Below are 25,164 nucleotides of genomic sequence, written 5' to 3' on the forward strand. Positions count from 1 at the left end.
CACTTGGAAGTGGGTGAAATGGCCTTTTAACGACCAAATTCGTGCAAAAAATGCCTTAAAAAAGTGAGATTTTGAAACTGTATAGGCTATCGTTCGGTCCAGGACGCACCAATCACGCCACAAGTGGTTTGTTTTTCAGCTTGGAGTAACTACTGTATCAGCACTGAACAATAAAGAAAGGCCTTTCAAAGACTCATCCGCACATGGTCAGAAAGTGACCAAATGTCATATTTCTCTGGGTAACATTAACTATCACTAGGTTTAGCTACTGGTACTAATAGTCATATACTGGTGCTCATTAAAACAATTTAAGAGCCATAATTGCCAATTATGTACCGAATTACAATGACAACAAGACGTCTTCCCTTGGGAATTCTTTTTTTTTTATCCATATTTTAAAAATTCCTCTAATCTGGTGTTTGCATATCTGCTATTTTCCAGCATAGGACCGTTGCACAGTGCAGTATAAACAAGTCTTTAGGATTCATAAGTCGTTTTTAGAATCCTCCTCCTCAGGAGCATATCCACGGATATCCCAAGCCGTGCATATCCACGGATATCCCAAGCCGTGCATATCCACAGCTTCCCAAGCCGTGCATATCCACGGCTTCCCAAGCCGTGCATATCCACAGCTTCCCAAGCCGTTCATGCCTATTCCCACTATAGGCTGAGGAAGAAATGCCACTTGACAGTTTTCAAATCAGCCTCATGGTGGCGCTACAACAGGTCAAGTTGCGTCTCTCACACACACACACACACACGCACACACATTTGAATTATTTTATTTGGATCTGCACAAGAGGCGTAATACAATAGACCCAAACACTGATCAGAATTATATGGTCCAACCAGATATAGCTGCTGCACATGCTTAACACACAGAGGGAAAAGAAGAAAAAATAAATATATATAGCACATTGTTGAAATACTATTACTTGACACTACTAGACAGGATGTTTGTTTGGGGGTTTTTTAAGCCACCTAGGGATAAATGAAACTTGATGTTAGTGTGGAATGCAAAGTGTCACAGTAAAGACTCGGGTGGGATTGGTCCCTTTATTTTTTTGTTTGGGGTTTGAACCCACAATCTCCCGATCATGTGGCAGCGTTCTAACACACTGAGCTACTGGTTCCAGACAATTCACACTTATTTTTTGTTTGTTTTATTCTTCTGAAATTGGTCTTGAAAGTAAAGACTTGAGTGTGGTTTGAACTCACCATCTCCCGATCATGTGGCAGCGTTCTAACATACTGAGCCACTGGCTCCAGACAATTCACACTGCTTTTTTGTTTGTTTTATTCTTCTGAAATTGGTGTTGAAAGTAAATACTTGAGTGTGGTTTGAACTCACCATCTCCCCAACATGTGGCCAGTGTTCTAACACACTGAGCCACTGGTTCCAGATAATTCACACTGCTTTTTTGTTTGTTTTATTCTTCTGAAATTGGTCTTGAAAGTAAAGACTTAAGTGGGTTTTGAACTCACCATCTCCCAATCATGTGGCAGGGTTCTAACACACTGAGCCACTGGTTCCAGACAATTCACACTGCTTTTTTGTTTGATTTGTTCTTCTGTAAACTCATAAAGTTTTTCACCCAGTAAATCAATTGATACTTTTTTTCCACCACTGCATGTGACTCACTTGCCATCCTGATCTTGCAGGATGGTAGCCTGTATTGGCTGTACCGGGGGCTTCCTGTGACCCCATGTCCCTCCATGGTGTCTGTATTGGCTGTACCGGGGGCTTCCTGTGGCCCCATGTCCCTCCATGGTGTCTGTATTGGCTGTACCGGGGGCTTGCTGTGGCCCCTGTCCCTCTATGGTGCCACTCTGTCCCCGCATCGAATCCTCTCCTCCTCGCTGAGGGTGGGGCTACGGAGCGAGTGGGGAGGACGCGAGGAGAGTGAGTGAGTGTAAAAAGTTGCGGTATTGGAATTTGGCTTATCTCTCACTCTGTTTCTAACACAACAGTGCCACTTTTGCCCCTATTCATACTCTAATCATAGGGACATAGATTGGGATATAGAGGCATTGCTGTTCCTTGGAGTGGTTGCCCCCCTCCCCCCAATCAAACACAAGTGTTTGGTCAAACCATGTGACTTCCATTGGAAAAGCATTAAGGCGGCCATGAAACACACGCAGAGCACAGAACAGTTGTGCTTTATGTGTGTATGAAACCTATACTGTAAGTTATCCTACATGAGTTGTAACCTCTTCCTGTGTGAGACTTGGTCTCAGCCTATTAAAAGTACTTAATTCATATTGTAACGACCCTGCGAAAGACCTGGCCGTAACTTGCTCCTCCAAGTGAGCGAACTCTCTTGGCGCTGCTTGTTACTTGCCTTGTCTACTGAGTTGGGGGCCGGGGTTCGGCTCCAGCTCAGGGTGCTAAATGTTACAATATACACCATAGTATATCTAGTTCACTCATATGTTTTGGTCATGCCCAAGACTGGTGGATTACTGCAGGTCTGTTATTTCTGAAATACTAGGACTGAATGTGGATCCTTCACCTTGTGTTGCTATTTTAATACTAGGACTGAATGTGGGTCCTTCACCTTGCGTTGCTTTTTAATACTAGGACTGAATGTGGACCCTTCACCTTGCGTTGCTTTTTAATACTAGGACTGAATGTGGATCCTTCACCTTGCGTTGCTATTTCAATACTAGGACTGAATGTGGGTCCTTCACCTTGCGTTGCTTTTTAATACTAGGATTGAATGTGGATCCTTCACCTAGTGTCCCAGAAGAGGGAACCAGACTGGAAAAGAACAACAGACAGGTGTCCCAGAAGAGGGAACCAGACTGGACAAGAACAACAGACAGGTGTCATTGAAAGGGGGAGGATAGGGTGTTCCCCCATTTCACCTGCATACTCTGTTTGGCATACCAGTATTCCAGGATGATGCATCCAGACACACCGCTCTGCTTGAGTTTGACAAAGAGCTTGTGCTGATTAATTATATCAAAAGCATGGGAGGTGTCAATAAAACAGCATGGGCCATGTCTTCTGTATTATTCTACTGCTTGTGTACCATGGTTGTCAGGAATGGTTTAACTTAATGTATCTGATTGTACCTCATCTCTATAACACAGCCTTGATCAAACACCTGTACTACTGTAATTTACAGGGATTGTGACATAAAAAAAAACTGAACTTTTAACTGTGAGTAGATTGTGGTCTGGGGTTTTCTGGCTCAAATAAGTGCTCAGATTTTACTGTGGAATGTGACGTAAGAGCCATATATGTCAATGGGATTTCCCAGCAGATGTCACATGTTTTTCCTGTTTTCATTGCAGCTCAAAAAGCTTCACAGACACAGAGAATCCACTGAATGTTCAAAGTTCAGATTTTTGGGTGTAACTGCAGGTCATAAAAATAAATAAAAAATAAATAAAATAATGAATGAATGGAAATGAATGTCATGAACATTTTAATACATTAACTGTATAATCTTCTCATTGTCAATAACGTTCCTTTAAATGATGCATGGGCAACAGGCGGCCCGGGGGACACATTCAAACATGACTGAATTTAATTACTTCTAATTAAGTCTAAATGAGTAGCTTAATGCGTAGTATTAAAATATTATTGTCTTGTTTATGTCCAATGTATTTGTATTTAGTTTATAAAGTTAACATAACTATTATTAAAGGCATTTGAAAGGCATTTGAAAATTCAGCATTTCAATTAAAATATAGCAAAACTAACTGATCTACAAGCTCAAAACGCAGTCTAAAACATCGCAGTGCGATGCGTTTTGAGCTTGTAGATCAGCTATTTTTGCTACAACAGTAATATGCAATGTGGCTCCTCTGGAGGGTGTGCGGAAATATAGTGGCCCTCTCCATCGTCAAAGATGCCCACCCCTGCATTAAACAATACACTCTAATGGATATATGGAATCTGAAAATACAATCTTTCTACTTGTATTTGTCACAGTTTTTTGCCATGAACATAATTGTGTGTAAGTGTTTTTGCTGTTTTGTGGTTGTTAGTACTGACCAAAGACAAATTTCCACATTGTGGACAATAAATTAAACTAACTAACTAACTAACTAACTAACTAACTTTCAGTTATACAAAAAACAATCAGATGTTTTGATCAATTACAAAAGATTTATTTGATGATTTACAGTAAATTACAGTTCAATCAACTAATAAAGTACTACCGGTATCCATGTATCACTTCTATAATGTTCTGTGAAAATGGACAGATTTAAAATGACGTGTCGATGAAGAATACATATTTTCATCAATAATTGGTTCCACCATATTTTAGAAAGTAAAACATATTTTCATGTTTTTGCTTCAAATGAAGTCTTCTTAAATGCTGCATATTGTTTAATCAGTTTCTCAAACACCCCGTGATAAATCTTAATCTAAATACATAGAAAATGACACATTTTGAATTAAAGAAATATAAAATTGGTTTTAGTTCATGTGACAGTTAAATGTTCACTTTATCATGATGAAATAAAGGAGAAAGTACAAATTTCAGAATTAAATGAATTTGCTTCTATCCATTCATAATATTCAGAAAATAGTCTGTATGATGACTTAATTGTCACATACATAAATGTAGAATCAAAAAAACTTTTAGTTCTGCATATTATTCAACAGAATGTGTTGTAAGATCTGGGAATCTCAGTTGCCTTTAAAAACTAAAGTTAACCATGCCTTCTTCTAATACATTTTCATAATAAAAAACACATGGGGCCATCTATAGGTCTGTGAGTGAGTCTGTGTGTCTGGCTAAGACTAATCTTGCAATTTGCAATTTCACAATTTGTGAACTGAATACTGCCACCATCTGACGGAGTCTGGTTAAGTCTAATCAGCATCAAATTACTTTTTCTCACTACTACGCCACAGATGTATTTTTTTTAAAATAATGTGTGTTGTTTTGTGCATATTTAGCTGTTAGTGTTCTTCAACACTCGCATGTCTGAAGTAAGGCCAGGCACCACACAAGCTGATTTCAGGTCAAAAATACCTTTGTTCATGCAATGTTATTGGCTACAGTCTCCAGAGGCTTTGACCTCCACCGGCGGGGTAAAGACATTGTCTTTTAAATTGGACAATGGGCTGTCTGTGTGTTAAAGTCCACTCCCGTGGGGGGAGGAAGGGGTTGAGGGGTCAGTTTGACCGAAAATGTTTCAGATGTAAAATAAACGTAAAAAGAACAGAGTTCATTTGAATCGAATATTTACGAAAGGTCATGGAAGGAAACCTTCTGAGAGCTTCACGGGCAAAGATAATCAACTTCACAATATCAAAATGGGTCAGAAAGACCTCAAAGACACTCAAGTGTTAAGAGTCATCAAACGATAGTATCGGATTGTGTCACTTTGAAGAGGGTTGTGAATGTTTCAAGTCATCTCCTTCAAGCTTTCAATAGCTTCCCTTTGGGTGATATATCTCCATTCTATTGGAATTTCTTCAAACTTTTTGCCATATTTCGTCTCCAGTTTCTCTTGAAATCTACAGACAAACCACTTCCAGTAAAGCAAGAAGTATTTGTAGAAAACTTTTTTTGTGCAGAAATAAAGAGAAAGTTTGCCTCTAACGGACATTCCGCAAATCCCTGGCGAACGATGAAAAAGGATGGTGTGATCGTCAGGAATGTGATCCTCCCAGGTGTTGCAGCAAATGGCGCCACAGAACGGACACTGTGCCCAGCAACACTTGCACAAATGGTCGATGAGAATTTGATCTGGGCTCACACGGACATCCTCCGTGTTGATCGAGAGGCTGTTTAAATCATCCTTCATGGAACGGAGACCTTTCTTGATCTCATCTTTAAGAAAATCAAATTGGTTTATGTCATTGAAGTTTTCATAGCAGTTTGTGTCGAATCTTAGATCATCCTTTAACAGACTGGAAAACTCCTCCAGCCACATGTCGGTGTCTCCTTTCCGAGTCGTGACTTTCTCTGTCGCGTCATGCACTGCTTGATCCAGAAGCTGGCACACATACTCCACACGATTCTGCATGATATCGAGTACCTTGTCATGGTTGGTGGTGATGTATTCCTTAACCTTTTCTTTTATAAATGTCTCCACGTGCTTCCTTGGACTTGTGATGTAGTTCATGTAACTGTCAAAGTCCGCTAACTCTGCCAGTGATACTAAAACATGTCTCTCCATGTTCACCCTGTTCCCGCTGAAGGGAGGGAGACTACATTTAATCTCTGAAGCCAAGCAGAGGGCGGTCTTGTCATAGACAGACTGAGTGGCAGACTCCTTCAGTTTGCTACAGAGCAGCTCACCAAGCACAGCGGCAGAAGAGTTTCCTTCACAATAGCCTCTGAACGCATTGTAGTATTGGACCTTTTTGCTTTCCAAATGAGTGAGTGGATCATTGTTGATCTTGAATTCTTTGTGAGACTTGGAAAGACAACTCTCTGCAGCTTGAAATACATGAAGTAAAAGATCAACTTTAAACGCAGGTTTAAGGGCGTATGTCTTGTCTGAATCAAATTCTTTGAACTGGTGTATGACCTTCTTTGCTACTTCTTGCAAGTAACTGCTATTGTAGCCTCTGGTTCGAACAGGTTTGCTCTCAATCAAGCCAACGGATTGATCCACAATATTGCGGATGAAGGTTCTAGCCTTTTGATAAGGAAGTAGGTCTGTACTAATCCCAATCTTGTTCAATCCTTTAGAGATCATGCTTTTAGGGCTTACATAAACCGAATAATTCCATAGATCTGATAGGTTTTTGTATTTACCAGAGCATCTGTGGTCATGATAATGCTCAATGCCCATCTCCTGAAGGATATAATCTTCATCCTCTTGCATGTTGATCTCTTTTATGGAAGGAATATCAGCTTTGAATTCAGTAACCCAACCTTCCCAAAGATCATTGAACGCCCTTTTGAGTTCCTTTTCTTCCTTTGCCTTGCCTTTTAATTCACCGGCAAGTGCTTTGCTCTCCTGTAGCAGCTTGTTTTCGTACACCGTCTTCTTATCATCCAGCTTCTTCCGAGCATCTCTCTGCTGAATAATCTCCTCAAGCTTCTGTTTGGATCCTTTCACCAGGTCATCATGGAAGTCTTTAATTTTGGTTTCAAATCGTCCTCTCCACTGAAGCAGTATGTCTTTATCTTTAACGGCGTCAAAGTGCTCTTTCATCTGTTGTACCACTTCTTCATGAGTCTTGTTCATTCCTTTGACGAGCTCATTTTGAATCTTGTCAATGGTTGTGCCATTATCAATCTCGGTGTGGAGTTGGTTTTTAGTGTTCAACATGGCTTGCCTTAAAGCAAAGGTCCATTTCCCATATGCTTCTTCAAGTGTTCTGTACACTGAAATTTCCCTTGTGTTTTTGAAACTGAACACAAAGTTTTCTTTCAGCAGGGCATTCCAGAGGTCTTCAATGGTGCTTTTGAATTCTGACAGTGGAATTCCACAAGACTCTTTTGCTTTAGAGAGGATCATGTCCTTCAGCTCTTGGATGCTCTCACTATAGCCCGGGTTTGGAGGAGCCATGGGTGGGCTGCCTTCCCACAGCTGGGCAAAGTATTTCACATCGGTTTCCACATCAAATGCAATTATATCACTGAAGAACTCTGCATTGACCACTTCCTCCTTGGCAGCTAGCTTCGTCATCGCATCAAGATCTTCTTGTAGTCGTCTCTTCCCCTCCTTGTTTTTGCTACATTCCTCGATATCTGTGACATTCTGATGAACAAAGATACAATTTGGAGTCATCTTAACCTTCTTCATCCTCATGAAGGCCTGAACGGCAATGTGAAGAATGTCTTGCATGTCAGACGTATTCTCTCCAAAGATGTTGATCAGAGTCATGTTTCCCAGGCCAATGACAAACGTTGCCAGTTCGTTGTCATGGTGAAACGTATTCTTCCCCGCCAGCTCGAGAGCACGCAGTCCTTCGGTGTCCACGACCAGGACGTAGTCGAACTGGAAGACGTCCTGTTTCTCCTCTGACACTTTCACCAGCTGCATGAAGGCTCCTCTGGTGCACCTGCCGGCGCTCACCGCAAACTGCAATCCAAACATTGCATTCAGCATGGTGGATTTGCCGCTGCTCTGGATGCCTAAAATTGACAAGACAAAAACCCTCTTGTCTCCCAGTGTCTTGACGACCTCGTCTAGAACACTGGTGATCCACGTTAAAGGCACGTGACCTGCATCTCCGTCCATCAGCTCCATTGGATGTCCTGCGATCATGAGCTCTGCAGCCAGCTTAGGGTATTCAGAGTGTCCTTCTTTCTTTGGAGATGCATGAGCTTCGTACATTTGTCCCAATTCTCTCAGGATGTGCTCAAATCCAACTGTCGCTGAATACAGTTTCTCGGAAATGTCTTCCAACTCCTTTTGCTTCTCCTCCAGTTGTTTTGGATTGTCACGCTTCTTTTTCAAAGCCAACCACAAAGCCAACCACTTTGCATCATATTCCTGGTTGATTTGATAAAGATCGTCTGTTGAGAAGGTATCCAGTAAGATTCCAATCCATTTTAGGAAGTAACGTTTTTCATCCCCTTTCAGAGACTGCAGGTTTTTAACAAACAGCTTCATCAGCTTACTGGAGGATTTGTCTCGTTGTTCAGTTCTTTTTTGCTCCATTCCCTTTTCTTTTTTAGATTTGTCTTTCTCCTCGTCTCCTTGGAGACGGTACCGATCTTTATTGAGTTTGCACCACTCATGCCACATTTTGCCTTGGCATGGCAGAAATGTGTCTTTGATCTCTGAAAGCTTCTTTCCTTGAAGCAATGTCAGAATCTGCACAGCAGCAGATTTCCCTCTTTGGCATGGGTGTTCAGCTTCATCTGTTCTGATTCCAGAGACACTTGCCATGGTATCAAGCTGGAAGGATTCGTGTGGTGTTGACAAAATCTTTTTAAGTATTGTTTTCAATTCTGTAGCCACATCTGACTGACTTCTACCCTTCAGACCCATTTTATATTTTCCTGATCCTATCCCAACTGTAGCAGAATCATCATCAGCTCGGAGACAAATGAGAGGATTTGGACGCTTGCAAAGGTCTGACAGAATTTTCCAACCTTTGTCACCTTTTCCCAGAGTAGGTACAAGGACAACGTTGACTGAAGCCTTGTTGATCAGTATCTCACGCTGTTTGTCATGTAATACAGCATCTCCATGAAGGTTACAGAAGGCAACACAGTCAGAGAAAGCATCATTGGCTTTTCCAGCAGGGTAATACCAGGCAATCTCTGCCATACCATCTATCAGGCAGTGAGATTTGGTGGCGCCTGGACAGTGCCTATGAAAGAACGTGCTGTGACGGTCATTGACTATGGTATTCATCAGCTGAGATTTAGATGATAAGGTGTCATCATCTCCGACAGAGGTGTCGGAGCCAAGACGGAAAAATGACACCATAGGTGTCTTAGCTTGACAGATGGGCATGTTCTTACTTGTGATGGTACCTGATTTATCAGTCACTTTCCAGGATTTTCTGAGTTGTCTAAAAGTCCATAAAGGACACTCGATATCCCCTGTGAACGGGTCTGGCACTAGCAAAGGTAAGGCATACTGACACTGGGCTAGTTTAGTAATCATGTTCTGCCTGAGGAAGCTATCTGAGCAGTGAAACACAGCCATCTGAACATCCATCGGATGGACGTGGCTCTGCTTCAGGCTCTGGCTAGTGTCTACATTGGAGCTGAATATAAAATCACATTGACTGTCTTCTGTGTCAATGTCATCAGCGACTTCAGTGGTTGCTGAATGCTTGTCCTCGGTACTGCCCACTGCTACTGGGATGTACCTGGCTCTGTGGTCTAGCATCAACAACTTCTGAAGGAACGTGTGAGCTACGTCTTTCTCAATTATTTCATCATGCTTCTTTATAGAAGGGAGAATTTTCAGAAAGTCAGCAGTAGTCAACTTATCTTTATAGTGGTGTTTGAGGTTAAGTCTAGAAAACAGTTCATCGACTTTCCGAAGTTGCTCTTCTGGGATGATCTTCTCTGAATTCTTCACAGGTTTGTGTACTTTGCCAACCTTTAAAAAGAAAAAGAAAACACATAGAAAACAAAGTTAATACATTTCCACATAATGATGTTAAAGGTAGTGTAAGTGATTTTATTTGTTTAAAATAAGTGTTAAAAAGCTCAATATTGTGATAGTAATCATTGCTATAGTGTGTTTTCAGTAACAGTGTTAAATAGCTATATATTGTGACAGTAATCATTGCTATAGAGTGTGTGTTCGGTAACAGTGTTAAATAGTTCTATATTGTGACAGTAATCATTGCTATAGAGTGTGTGTTCAGTACCAGTGTTAAATAGCTCTATATTGTGACAGTAATCATTGCTATAGAGTGTGTGTTCAGTAACAGTGTTAAATAGCTCTATATTGTGATAGTACCCATTGCTATAGAGTGTTTGTTCAGTAACAGGGGTCTCCATGTCTTTAAACAATGCATTGCAATCAGGATACACAGTCAGGATACAGATTGGCTGAAATCTTGTCAACTACCTGAAAATGCCTTTTCTGTTTATCAAAGAGCTGGAGAGACATGGAGACCTCTGTTACTGAACACACTCTATAGCAATGATTACTGTCAGAATATAGTGATTTAACCTTTTAACAAAATATATCACTCACACTACAATTAAATCAATCAGATATGATGCAAACATTCCTGGAGGTCAGGACTAAATAATGCACTTGACTTAAAAAAAAAAAGATAACTTACATCATCCTTGTTCTTGACTTTCTCTTCAATGGTGGAACCTGTTTGAATCAATAAGGGTTAAAGAAGGTTAAACCTATAGTAAGCATCTTAATGCTACTTTAAAAGCTAACGTTACAGTATTTTGTGATTGCAAATATTTTCCTGAAAGTCATTGCAAAAAGCTATTGCAAAAATGTTCTGGTTTTGTCCGTTTTTGTTGTTGTTTAAATATTCAAGTATTGACATTATGAATAATTGTACCTGTCTCACTTGTATCAGGATTAATCAATCAATCAATCAACGTTATTTGTTCAGACTCAAGGTCCAATAACAACAGACAACATAAAACACTACATACAGAGAGAAACACCCCTAACCCATAAAACATAATTTTACAATAAACATTCATACCAGTGCTTCCAAAAAGCAGACCGGTACCTGGTGCTACTGAAGCTGGGGTTACATAGCAGCATAATTATACAGTTTTTAGACTCATTGAGCCGACACATAAATTTGTACATCAGGTTTCTCAGTAGGGCATGAAAGGTGTAAACTCCCACACTACAGAACAACTCACTAGCACTGCTCCACCTCGGTTTGTTCAATAGTATACGCATGCAATCGTTATAGGCAACCTGCAGTTTATACAAACTTGCTTTCTTATATTTTACCCACAAGGGGGCGGTATAGAGGGGAGTACAGTATGCTCTGAAGAGATTAACCTTCACCTCAGGTGAACATGAGCGGAATTTCCTCCCCAGCATGTTTGCCTGAGCATACGGCGCTGCCTATACACATCCTCATCATCAGACAGTTGGTCAGTTATCACATGTCCCAGATACTTCGCTTTACTGCAGATGGATACCACCTGATCTGATAAATAAAAGGATGGAAAGGAGAGGTCTTTATCCCCTTTCGTTCTGCAGAACATTACTACGCTCTTTTTGGCATTATATTTAACGTCATACGCTACCCCATATTCAGAGCATACATTTAGCAGCTGTTGAAAGCCAGCACTACTGGGAGAGAGTATTGCCAAATCATCAGCGTACATCAGATTGTTAACCAGGGAGTTTCCAACCATGCACCCTGTGCTACAGTTATTCAGCTGAACAGAAAGATCATTCATATAGAGATTAAATAGGGCTGGGGAGAGTAACCCCCCCTGCCGGACCCCATTACCTACAGTAAAGGGAGCCGAGACCCCACTTCCCCATCTAACCTGCATACTCTGGTTAGCATACCAGTATGCCAGGATTCTTATGACGCTGTCAGGCACCCCCCTTTCCCTCAGTTTTAGGAACAGCTTCTGATGACAGACCCTGTCAAAGGCACGGGAAGCATCAATAAAACCAACTATAACGGATGAGTTAAGGCTTTTGTAGTTATCAACCACCTCTTTTAGAGCATAAATGCAGAGGTCAGTACCATGTTTAGCCTTAAACCCAAACTGATTGTCCGTGGTGTTAAAAAAGGAGCCTAAACGATCTAATAGGATCCTTTCAAGGACCTTGGATAATACCCTGGCAAGAGCAATAGGCCTATGGTTATCCAAGCTCCCCACTTTTCCTGCCTTGTCCTTGATAACTGGTACCAGAGTGACAGACAACATAGAGTGTGGCAGTAGTCCATGTGTCATGAGACCAGTGAAACATATGGCAAGTAGAACTGCAACCTTAGGGCTGCAACCTCACCCTGCAGCAACAGAACACATTACAGATACCAAGTTACAGCAATGACACTACTGCATGGGGTCTAGTCTATCTACTTTGTTATAGCAAATGCTTCACAACAACACAGTGAAACAGTGAACAGTGAAACATTCCTTAAACAGTACTTAATTATCTGTTTTGAATCTCAGGTATGTTTCCATTGCATGTCTCATAAGTCATCAACCTAGAGTACACACCTTAATGAACTGACACCAACTATTTAAGCTACGTTGACAAACACAAAACTAGTTTAGCTTGTAGAACATCCTGTCTCCTCATGTCCCCAAGTAACACTGTCCTCTGAAAGGCCATCTGCAATAACCTAATATTAAGTATACTGCGCACCCATTCACCTTTGCAGCTAAGTGTCCCTTTCTCGGACTGCAACTGTAGCCTACTTACTGTATATGACGGAAGACCCATTTATTGAAATCCCAAACATGGAATATACTTGGACCATGCATTATGCCACATATAATGCCTGTCTGGACGGCCACCTGCCAGTATACAGTGGATAACTTCCCAGTCTTTCTGGGTAAGTTGGGTGACTATATAGCTATTTTTACCCTGAAATCCCAATTTTGGGCCTGTCATTATAGGTTAAGAAGAAAGGACAATTGCTGATCTACAAGGTCACAACATGCCGTAATGTGTTGTGAGGTTGTAGATCGGCTTTTCCCCAAAAATAAGTTTTGATAAATGACTTATTTTAAAATGTGTAGCGCAGTGGAATAGAGTAGACACTATGACACTTCAAGAGTCAATTAGTACTATAGGCTATACATTTGTGTTCTGGTAATATCATTGATCACTTGTTTTGCATGTCCGTGGCAAAAATAAAATATTAATGGAAATGTCCATCACATTCACAAGCTGGCAAAGTGATTTCCCCGGGTGCAGATAGCTGCTGTATTATCATGGTTATTGGTGGTGGTGGCAATATTAATAATTTTAGTCTGAATATATCAAATCCTGTTTTGAGGATCACACAAGAATAGCATCACTTTATGGACAAAATAACACCCAAAAGGGTTCATAATTTCAGTCTGCTTGAGGTGTAATGCAGCTTTAAACAAAATAGCAGACAGTGGCACTGGTACATATCTGAACTCATCTTCTCACAGTGCGTGTCAACCACATAGCCGACATTTCTCAGCTTCAATGATCAATCAATCAATCGTTGCATAGAAGCATCATGGTTTTGTTATGCGTACACACCCATGGTACTGTGCCAAGAGAACTCACAAATCAAACGCACGTACAGTACACGCAGTCAAGTTGTCTACAGTCTACCGATGTTAACCATCTCAAACCCACACCCTAACCTCCCACGGGGAAGCACACCTAAACTGCGGTCATCCTGTTCAAGAGCGTTCATTTGGGCAAGATAGTCGAGCATATTTAAGGAGATCACGAGCAAAGAAATACTTGATGAGTTCCTCTAAGGATGACAAGTAGCCCTCCCAGTCACCTGACCGACAACAGAAAGACAAAGAGAAAAGAGAAAGACAGCAGCAGCCTGGCTGATCTTGGCTGATCTTTATTTAGCAGCAATATTTGCTAAACTTGGGTCTGAGGCACCTTACTTTGAAAATAGCTGATCTACAAGCTCAAACTACAACCTTGTAGATCAGCTATTGTTGGCTAAAGTTCTCCTTGGAAAAGGGATGCTATGGTTCAAGTGGTTTAATGTAAAAAAAAGAAAAAATGTTCCTATCCCACAATGATTTGGTGGGCCCCTGTATAGTAACTCTGAGGACCCCCTAGGGGTCATGGGCCCCCTGTGGAAGACCCCTGGTATTGGCTACTACCATTTTTTTTATATCAGAGCCCAGCTACAAATACTTTTATGCTTCATTTATGATCTAATTTGACAATATTCTGGAGCAGGAGCAGAGCGAGGAATGTAATGAGAACTGGAATAGGCCCAGGGGTCAGTCCGGGAGGTCCCAGGTGAGGAAACACCCCTACCAAAAGTAAAAAAAGATTCTTCTGATCACTTTAAAAGTTTAAGAAATCAACTCAGAATGTTTTAAAACATACAAAATAATTCTAATATTATGAATCAATTTTAGCACAAAAATCCTACGGGAGCTGTTTTTTTGACGCCTCGTACCACACTATAATGCAGGAGACAGCAAAATGTTGTGTTATTGAAAACAAGCACTTCCGAAATGCAGGGCATTTCTTGACAGAAAGTTGCTCATGACGTTTCTATGAAACACAAACTTTGCAGATAGAAAGACGATAATTCAAGCTTTTCGTACAGCTGCAACGTTCGTGAGTTTAACATTGTTTAATGCAATCAGACAGGACTTTTCTGATTGGATGAATTGGCTGTCAAGGTCAGAAAGTAGTTTTTGCCACTCAGTGGTGTTCCCGCATAACGTCCAGGTACAATGATGTCACACACATATACTGTACCCTCTATAAAGCTGACATGTTGTTCATTTAGGACACTACAGACAAATAGGGTAAAAACGTTAACTAATAGCTATCACAATGAAACTTCTCCAGTTGATTACTTACATTAAGATTAAGACTTGGCTTTTGTATCACAAGTTTTCTGAAATGATATGTTTAAAAGTGCAAATTCGGAATTATATCTGCTAATTTCCATACATTTTGGGATAATAAATCTGAAGATCGGATAAGGCCCTGCAGGTTGAAAATTATTGTTTCGTTTTCTTGACATATTAGAGACAGGCAATTACGAATGAGGGGATTTTAGATATCTCTTCTCATCACTCCTGAAATCAGAAAATACTGTCAACAGGCCATTTTCGCCATGTTTTTAGGAATAAAAGATGTAAATCATGCTATGTATATATAATTATATTATATGAATATATCAACAAACCTTTCTGTAAATACCTGCAGGATATAGATATGAATAAAACTGGAAGGTTTGATGTATGTGAGCAACTGAAGTGGAGATTCTTTGTTCCAGGTATGAGGAAAACTCAATTTGGGAAAACTGCCTTTTTGTATTGATATATCGATAGATTTGTATTGTAAAATTCCAAAACGTTTTATTTGAAGCCATTATTTTGAGACACAATATCTCATCCAATACTTGGCAACAACATGTCATTCCATATACCGTTGGAAAGGTTTGGACCTCGAGCTGACTGTGGTTTGATGTGTAGGAAGCAAAATAGCAAACATTCTCAAAACAATTTCCACCTGCCATGTCTCGCCTAAATATGCATTCATTATGTTCAGTTGTGAGAATGTGTTTTTCTTGTATTGACCTGGTGAATAAATTCTTCTTACCTGCTGTCTCCATTGTGTCTGAAGCTCTTTCTCAGTTGTGTCGTTATCTTCTCCAACTAGTTGTCATCTCTCAGCTTCAGCATCGACAGCTTTGAGAAGGAAAACAGGACATTAACTGGTTTGTTCTGGTATTCAGACAGTTTTTAAGTTGCTTGATTTAGTATTTAGATATTTGTTATAGATTTGAGCTGCCATCAAAATCATTTTGGAAAATTAGCATCTCCATGAAGCTTGTCGGCATACTGAAGCACAATGTACTCTAACAAGTTTCAAGCCTGTTTTCTCAACTTTCTGTTTCTCTGCAAGACATTACTCTAAAAGCCATATCTCCAAAACTGGTGGGTCAAACTGAACAACCAATATGTCAAATTTGGCCACAATTGGTGTGCTGACCATGGTATTACAGTGTTAAAACTACTAGTAACAGGTGTACTGACCATGGTATTAGTGTGCTTAACTGACCAGACAACTGGCCTGACCTGAAACTCACAGAGAATCTATATAGGTTGTATTGTCAAGATGAAGAATTAATTTACGGTGGTTATCAAAGTAAACCTCATGGGCTTCCATAAGACCTCAACAGTGCCACAGGCTGATCACCTCCATGCCACGCCCCATTTATGAAATAATTTGTTCAAAAGTAGCCCAGACCAAGTATTAACTGCATATACATTTCAGATGGTCGATATTTCTCGTAAAAAAATAATAATAATTGTGGTCTCGTAAAATATTCTAATTTGAACAGCGATAGAGGTATATGATTTTTTTATTTTCATGAGCTGTATGCCATAATCATAAAGATTAAAACAAAAACAGGTTTTAAATACTTCACTTTATGGACAATGAATTGAGAATATATGAAAGTTTAACTTTTTAAATTATATTACAGAAGAAAATTTACTTTTACACAATATTCTAATTCATTGAGATGGAGCTGTATTCATTTGAGATTCAAGAGCTTACCATCTACTTTCACCAGCAAAATTAAAAAACTAAATAAAGAAATGCAACAATGAGTTAAAAAATGTTTTATAATAATGTAATATATCGGAATTGGCCGATATGACCGTGCAAATAATTGGATATCGGTCATAATTTCAATGTGCATCTCTAAAATATATATGTGTGTGTGTGTGTGTGTGTGTGTGTGTGTGTGTGTGTGTGTGTGAGAGAGAGAGAGAGAGAGAGAGAGAGAGAGAGAGAGAGTGTGTGCGTGCGTGCGTGCGTGCATGCTCCAATGTTCATGGTCAAATAATTGCACATGACAAAATTATCCTGAAGGTACGGTACCTGGCTGGTGGCTGCAAGGAATTCTGACGTTCCTGACGATCCTGAGGAGAAACCAGTCACGCCAGAGGCTCTGCACAGATAAACACAGTTCAAAGGGTTAATATTACTATCCTATCCATGCATTCTGTAGTCTGATATGACAACATTATAACATAGATTACCAGGTCTGTATAGTGGCAACAAATACAAAACATTAAAACGGCTTACTTAATTCCCTCTCTCTTGTCCGTGTGTAGAAAGATGCTTAAGGATGTCAGTGGTGCATCTAACACCTCACTGCTGATCACCACAGTATATATATATATATATATATATATATATATATATATATATATATATATATATATGTATACTGTGTAGGGACCACGTACAGCTGACTCAGACAGGCAATTTCTTCATAAGACGTTAACCTCTGTACTCTGTATTAGTGTAGTTCTATAAATAAATGTAGTTTTATGATTTCCATGAAACCATGTGGTTTGAAGGGAATAACAGTCCGATGCACAGCTCAGCAAATTTAATGTCAGTAGGTTGGTGTGCAAAACCCAAACTCAACTGTACTACACCATATAGGCTATACCGTACGTGGGGATCTGTAACTGACACTATCGAACTCATAGCACGTGGCAAACACATGCTAATGAACTTGAAAAGTTACACATCAGCTTCAATTAATTTCATAAGATTTAAGATCAATTATGACCTTCGGGTATTAACCATATTCTATCAGTTACTCAACTGCCAAAAGGCCAAATGTATTTATTTTCTATACAATCGGCAGACATCCCTCCTGCTTTAAAAAAGACAATATCATTTTAATACTACTCATTAAGCTACTAATTTAGTAAGTAATCAAAGCGGGTCATAATAATAATAATACATCAGTATTGTGATATTAACCTGAGGGCCACATTTGAAAGTGGGGGTCGCAATTATATAAGTAATTGCACATGATAAAATGATACGGTACGGTACCTGGCTGGTGTCTGCAAGGAATTCTGACGTTCCTGACGATCCCGAGGAGAAACCAGTTACGCCAGAGGCTCTGCACAGATAAACACAGTTCAAAGGGTTAATATTTTACTATAATGATTCCATACATTCTGTGTAGTCTGACTCTGAAATGACAACATTAAAACATAGATCGCCAGGTCTGTATAGCGACTAACAAATACGAAACACTGCTTTGCAGAACTAAAAACAAAACACACACACACACACACCGTGTAGTGCCCACTAGATGACTCGGTGACGTCACTTACTCATGAAACTTAGGTGATAAGAAATGTCGGTGGATGATTTCCATGAAACCGCGTGCACGCTGACTCAGCTGAAAACGCCAGCTAATTTATTCATAAAACTTTAACCTCTGTTGTACTTTCACAATCAGATCTGATAATCTGATATCATAATGATTAGTTATGTTGTGTAAAGAGATAAGACATGTAGGTGGATGATTTCCATGAAACCATGTGGTTTCAAGAGAATAACCGTCCGATAAATTATGACATTCGGGTATTAACCATATCAGTTACTCAACTGCCAAAAGGCCAAATGTATTTATTTTCTATACAATCGGCAGACATCCCTGCTGCTTTAAAAAAAGACAATATCATTTTAATACTACTCATTAAGCTACTAATTTAGTAAGTAATCAAAGCGGGTCATGTTTGCAAATCAATAATACATCAGTATTGTGATATTAACCTGAGGGCCACATTTTAAGGTGGGGGCCGCATGTGGCCCCCACCACGGCCTCCAGTTGCCCATGTATGATTATAGTATTTGACCACCAGGTGTGTGAGCAATGCTTTAGGCGCTCGTGTTAACGTCATTCCAGCAGAGCCCCTATAGGACATACTTGGGCAACATGTGGCCCCCACCTTCACTTAATGTGGCCCGCAGGTTAATATCACAATACTGATATATTATTTAATTCAGCTGTTACAATTCCAAACATGCAAACAAGACCCGCTTTAAGAGTGCGTGCGTGTTCCAATGTTCAAGGTCAAAATACACAATTATATAAGTAATTGCACATGATTAAATGATACGGTACGGTACCTGGCTGGTGTCTGCAAGGAATTCTGACGTCCCTGACGATCCTGAGGAGAAACCAGTTACGCCAGAGGCTCTGCACAGATAAACACAGTTCAAAGGGTTAATAGTTTACTATAATGATTCCATACATTCTGTGTAGTCTGACTCTGAAATGACAACATTAAAACATAGATCGCAAGGTCTGTATAGCGACTAACAAATACGAAACACTGCTTTGCAGAACTAAAAACAACATTAAAAATGCATACTTAATTCACTCTCTCTTGTCCGTGTGTAGAAAGACGTGACGTATATTTTCGGTCAAGTTCTCTGTGCAGTGGGTATCAATCGATGGTGTTTCTCTGAAGGAATTCCAGCCGTAGGTTTCAGTCGGTTTGTAGGTATCAAAGTTTTATTTGACCAAAGTACTCTCAGTTTACAAAACAGGGAACAAAGGCCCCAGGAGTCACACAGCTTAAAGTCTCTTCGAATTTGACTTACACAGTGTGAGCACAAATTAAGTAGGTTACAACATTACATTATATTCACTTCAGAAGTCCCGCCTCAGATTTCAAACAGGCTGCCTCCTCTCTATGGGAGCCAATCAAAATTGTTGCCGTCACAGGATGGCCTGTGAGAGTAGGCGGGACATAATGCATGTTGCTCATGTGGCCAGCTAACTGTACCTTTATATTAATAAGACTAGTTAAATATCTATAATATTTATGTATACAGAACCTTATTAAAACATGTAACTATAAGAATGAAATGTCAAAGGAATACATTTGAACTGTTACTGACTCATAATAAACTTTACCAATTAAAGGATAAAACACAAGTTAACCGAATCTTACTTTAAAGACTAATTCAAAATAGGTTATATATTTACAAATGATAAGAATAGCTCTGTAATGTCATACATTCAACTAACTTTATAGTTCAGTCTTAAACAAACGGAATATGAAACTAAGTAATGAAAAAGATAGAAGGTATAAATAGGTCTAACAAATTGAGCATAAATATATTCTAGACTGCAGTTTTGAGACTACATTACTTTTAAGATAAGACACTGTCTCCAACCTCTGGAGTGCTGTCAGCATCAGGAACAAAGGCTTTGTTTACACAAGCCATTTCTAAGACTTGTATGTAAATTCTGTACCTGAAATAAACTCAACCGACAGTGAGTGATTAAGATTTACTCATATGGACAATGGGTTTCCTTGAGTGATTTATAAAGACAATGGGTCTCTCTGCGTGAGATCTCTGGGGTGAGATCTTCCCAGGCCTAGCTTCCTGGACCCCTAATCTACACCAGAGTCATGACCATATGACCTTTGTTATAAGTCATAAGATATCAAATTATACATCAGACGCTTGTAGTGTGGTACGAGGCGTCAAAAAAACAGCTCCCGTAGGATTTTTGTGCTAAAATTGATTTTTTTACAGATCTTGGTTCTATAGAGTTCAAACTATGAGAAAATGATGGGGTTCAAATTTTCCCGACCCCCACCCCGTTTCTGGGGGGGTCATCTATTTGGGACCTCCCAGAACAGTATGCCAGCCAGTTAATGTCCGATTTTCATAATATTAGAATTATTTTGTATGTTTTAAAACATTCTGAGTTGATTTCTTAAACTTTTAAAGTGATCAGAAGAATCTTTTTTTACTTTTGGTAGGGGTGTTTCCTCACCTGGGACCTCCCGGACTGACCCCTGGGCCTATTCCAGTTCTCATTACATTCCTCGCTCTGCTCCTGCTCCAGAATATTGTCAAATTAGATCATAAATGAAGCATAAAAGTATTTGTAGCTGGGCTCCCACGCACTGTGAGAAGATGAGTTCAGATATGTACCAGTGCCACTGTCTGCTATTTTGTTTAAAGCTGCATTACACCTCAAGCAGACTGAAATTATGAACCCTTTTGGGTGTTATTTTGTCCATAAAGTGATGCTATTCTTGTGTGATCCTCAAAACAGGATTTGATATATTCAGACTAAAATTATTAATATTGCCACCACCACCAATAACCATGATAATACAGCAGCTATCTGCACCCGGGGAAATCACTTTGCCAGCTTGTGAATGTGATGGACATTTCCATTAATATTTTATTTTTGCCACGGACATGCAAAACAAGTGATCAATGATATTACCAGAACACAAATGTATAGCCTAGTACTAATTGACTCTTGACGTGTCATAGTGTCTACTCTATTCCACTGCGCTACACATTTTAAAATAAGTCATTTATCAAAACTTTTTTTGGGGGAAAAGCCGATCTACAAGCTCACAACACATTACGGCATGTTGTGACCTTGTAGATCAGCAATTGTCCTTTCTTCTTAGCCTATAATGACAGGCCCAAAATTGGGATTTCAGGGTAAAAATAGCTATATAGTCACCCAACTTACCCAGAAAGACTGGGAAGTTATCCACTGTATACTGGCAGGTGGCCGTCCAGACAGGCATTATATGTGGCATAATGCATTGTCCAAGTATATTCCATGTTTGGGATTTCAATAAATGGGTCTTCCGTCTTATACAGTAAGTAGGCTACAGTTGCAGTCCGAGAAAGGGACACTTAGCTGCAAAGGTGAATGGGTGCGCAGTATACTTAATATTAGGTTATTGCAGATGGCCTTTCAGAGGACAGTGTTACTTGGGGACATGAGGAGACAGGATGTTCTACAAGCTAAACTAGTTTTGTGTTTGTCAACGTAGCTTAAATAGTTGGTGTCAGTTCATTAAGGTGTGTACTCTAGGTTGATGACTTATGAGACATGCAATGGAAACATACCTGAGATTCAAAACAGATAATTAAGTACTGTTTAAGGAATGTTTCACTGTTCACTGTTTCACTGTGTTGTTGTGGAGCATTTGCTATAACAAAGTAGATAGACTAGACCCCATGCAGTAGTGTCATTACTGTAACTTGGTATCTGTAATGTGTTCTGTTGCTGCAGGGTGAACTACTGTATGGGTATAGTGTGGTACGAGGCGTCAAAAAAACAGCTCCCGTAGGATTTTTGTGCTAAAATAGATTTTTTTTACAGATCTTGGTTCTATAGAGTCCAAACTATGAGAAAATGATGGGGTTCAAATTTTCCCGACCCCCACCCCGTTTCTGGGGGGGTCATCTATTTGGGACCTCCCAGAACAGTATGCCAGCCAGTTAATGTCCGATTTTCATAATATTAGAATTATTTTGTATGTTTTAAAACATTCTGAGTTGATTTCTTAAACTTTTAAAGTGATCAGAAGAATCTTTTTTTACTTTTGGTAGGGGTGTTTCCTCACCTGGGACCTCCCGGACTGACCCCTGGGCCTATTCCAGTTCTCATTACATTCCTCGCTCTGCTCCTGCTCCAGAATATTGTCAAATTAGATCATAAATTAAGCAAAAAAGTATTTGTAGCTGGGCTCTGATATAAAAAAAATTGTAGTAGCCAATACCAGGGGTCTTCCACAGGGGGCCCATGACCCCTAGGGGGTCCTCAGAGTTACTATACAGGGGCCCACCAAATCATTGTGGGATAGGAACTTTTTTTCTTTTTTTTTTACATTAAACCACTTGAACCATAGCATCCCTTTTCCAAGGAGAACTTTAGCCAACAATAGCTGATCTACAAGGTTGTAGTTTGAGCTTGTAGATCAGCTATTTTCAAAGTAAGGTGCCTCAGACCCAAGTGTAGCAAATATTGCTGCTAAATAAAGATCAGCCAAGATCAGCCAGGCTGCTGCTGTCTTTCTCCTTTCTCTTTGTCTTTCTGTTGTCGGTCAGGTGACTGGGAGGGCTACTTGTCATCCTTAGAGGAACTCATCAAGTATTTTTTTGCTCGTGATCTCCTTAAATATGCTCGACTATCTTGCCCAAATGAACGCTCTTGAACAGGATGACCGCAGTTTAGGTGTGCTTCCCCGTGGGAGGTTAGGGTGTGGGTTTGAGATGGTTAACATCGGTAGACTGTAGACAACTTGACTGCGTGTACTGTACGTGCGTTTGATTTGTGAGTTCTCTTGGCACAGTACCATGGGTGTGTATGCATAACAAAACCATGATGCTTCTATGCAACGATTGATTGATTGATCATTGAAGCTGAGAAATGTCGGCTATGTGGTTGACACGCACTGTGAGAAGATGAGTTCAGATATGTACCAGTGCCACTGTCTGCTATTTTGTTTAAAGCTGCATTACACCTCAAGCAGACTGAAATTATGAACCCTTTTGGGTGTTATTTTGTCCATAAAGTGATGCTATTCTTGTGTGATCCTCAAAACAGGATTTGATATATTCAGACTAAAATTATTAATATTGCCACCACCACCAATAACCATGATAATACAGCAGCTATCTGCACCCGGGGAAATCACTTTGCCAGCTTGTGAATGTGATGGACTTTTCCATTAATATTTTATTTTTGCCACGGACATGCAAAACAAGTGATCAATGATATTACCAGAACACAAATGTATAGCCTATAGTACTAATTGACTCTTGACGTGTCATAGTGTCTACTCTATTCCACTGCGCTACACATTTTAAAATAAGTCATTTATCAAAACTTTTTTTTGGGGAAAAGCCGATCTACAAGCTCACAACACATTACGGCATGTTGACCTTGTAGATGAGCAATTGTCCTTTCTTCTTAGCCTATAATGACAGGCCCAAAATTGGGATTTCAGGGTAAAAATAGCTATATAGTCACCCAACTTACCCAGAAAGACTGGGAAGTTATCCACTGTATACTGGCAGGTGGCCGTCCAGACAGGCATTATATGTGGCATAATGCATGGTCCAAGTATATTCCATGTTTGGGATTTCAATAAATGGGTCTTCCGTCTTATACAGTAAGTAGGCTACAGTTGCAGTCCGAGAAAGGGACACTTAGCTGCAAAGGTGAATGGGTGCGCAGTATACTTAATATTAGGTTATTGCAGATGGCCTTTCAGAGGACAGTGTTACTTGGGGACATGAGGAGACAGGATGTTCTACAAGCTAAACTAGTTTTGTGTTTGTCAACGTAGCTTAAATAGTTGGTGTCAGTTCATTAAGGTGTGTACTCTAAATATATTTTTTATCCCACGATTTTGTAACCCATTTTTCACCCCTGTGTCAATCATCTAATGTGATCCTGGGCACTACACATCCTCCACCAACCTGGGGAGAGCAACGGACTTAACTCATGCTTCCTTCATGCTTGAGTGTCCAAGTTGCTCCTTTACACCTAACAGGGGGGAGTTTCCCTGGTTGGACGTAGCGCGTGGAAGGAACACGTTATTCCAACCAGTTCCTTTCCCCTCCATCAGGCGCCCCGGCTGGCCAGGGGGAGGCAGTTTAGAGACCAGGATTACTGCATGTTTTTGTGAGGGTATCTACTCTAGGGGACACGGGGAGAACATGCAAACTCCACACAGAAAGGCCCTTTCGCCAACCCCACCTTCGGGTATGGGCACTGATGACGCGGAGGAGGAAACACGCCGCCAGCACCCACAGCACCCCGAGCGGGAATCGAACGCAGGACCTTCTAGCTGTGAGGCGACAGCACTACCAACTGTGCCACTGTGCCCCTAAGGTGTGTACTCTAGGTTGATGACTTATGAGTCATGCAATGGAAACATACCTGAGATTCAAAACAGATAATTAAGTACTGTTTAAGGAATGTTTCACTGTTCACTGTGTTGTTGTGGAGCATTTGCTATAACAAAGTAGATAGATTAGACCCCATGCAGTAGTGTCATTGCTGTAACTTGGTATCTGTAATGTGTTCTGTTGCTGCAGGGTGAACTACTGTATGGGTAGCATTATAGTATAATCGATGCCTTACCCCCCCCCCCCCCCCCCTCTGTTTTGGAATGAGGGAACATAGGGCTGAGGGAACATATAGGGCTGAGGGAACATATAGGGCTGAGGGAACATAGGCCTGAGGGAACATAGGGCTGAGGGAACATAGGGCTGAGGGAACATAGGGCTGAGGAAACTTGGGTACGGTCCCAACACTATTAGGGAGGACATTCAAGATGATGATGACGAAGATGAATAGATCCTGCAAATAATGTATTGTAGGCATAATTGACCATGGGCTCTTTAAGAGGATAGGTGTGTGTGTGTGTGTGTGTGTGTGTGTGTGTGTGTGTGTGTGTGTGTGTGTATATGTGTGTGTGTGTGTGTGTGTGTGTG

The 25,164-nt window shown here is 40.3% G+C and overlaps 1 protein-coding gene across 1 annotated transcript; it reads right to left on the reverse strand.

The window, feature by feature from the left end:
• Positions 1-1,638: 1,638 nt before the first annotated feature.
• Positions 1,639-18,819, reverse strand: LOC308310448 (interferon-induced very large GTPase 1-like; the record flags this gene model as incomplete). The annotated part of the gene is made up of 8 exons (XM_080756790.1): positions 1,639-1,872; positions 5,572-6,413; positions 6,735-9,993; positions 10,691-10,728; positions 13,796-13,852; positions 16,948-17,017; positions 17,923-17,992; positions 18,809-18,819. 8 exons carry the CDS (start codon positions 18,817-18,819, stop codon positions 1,639-1,641), a joined length of 4,581 nt encoding a protein of 1,526 aa, XP_080612916.1.
• Between the last annotated feature and the right edge of the window lie 6,345 nt (positions 18,820-25,164).

Source organism: Protomyctophum bolini (assembly GCF_963924005.1).
Source record: "Protomyctophum bolini genome assembly, chromosome: 22".
In the NCBI taxonomy this organism is placed as follows: domain Eukaryota; kingdom Metazoa; phylum Chordata; class Actinopteri; order Myctophiformes; family Myctophidae; genus Protomyctophum; species Protomyctophum bolini.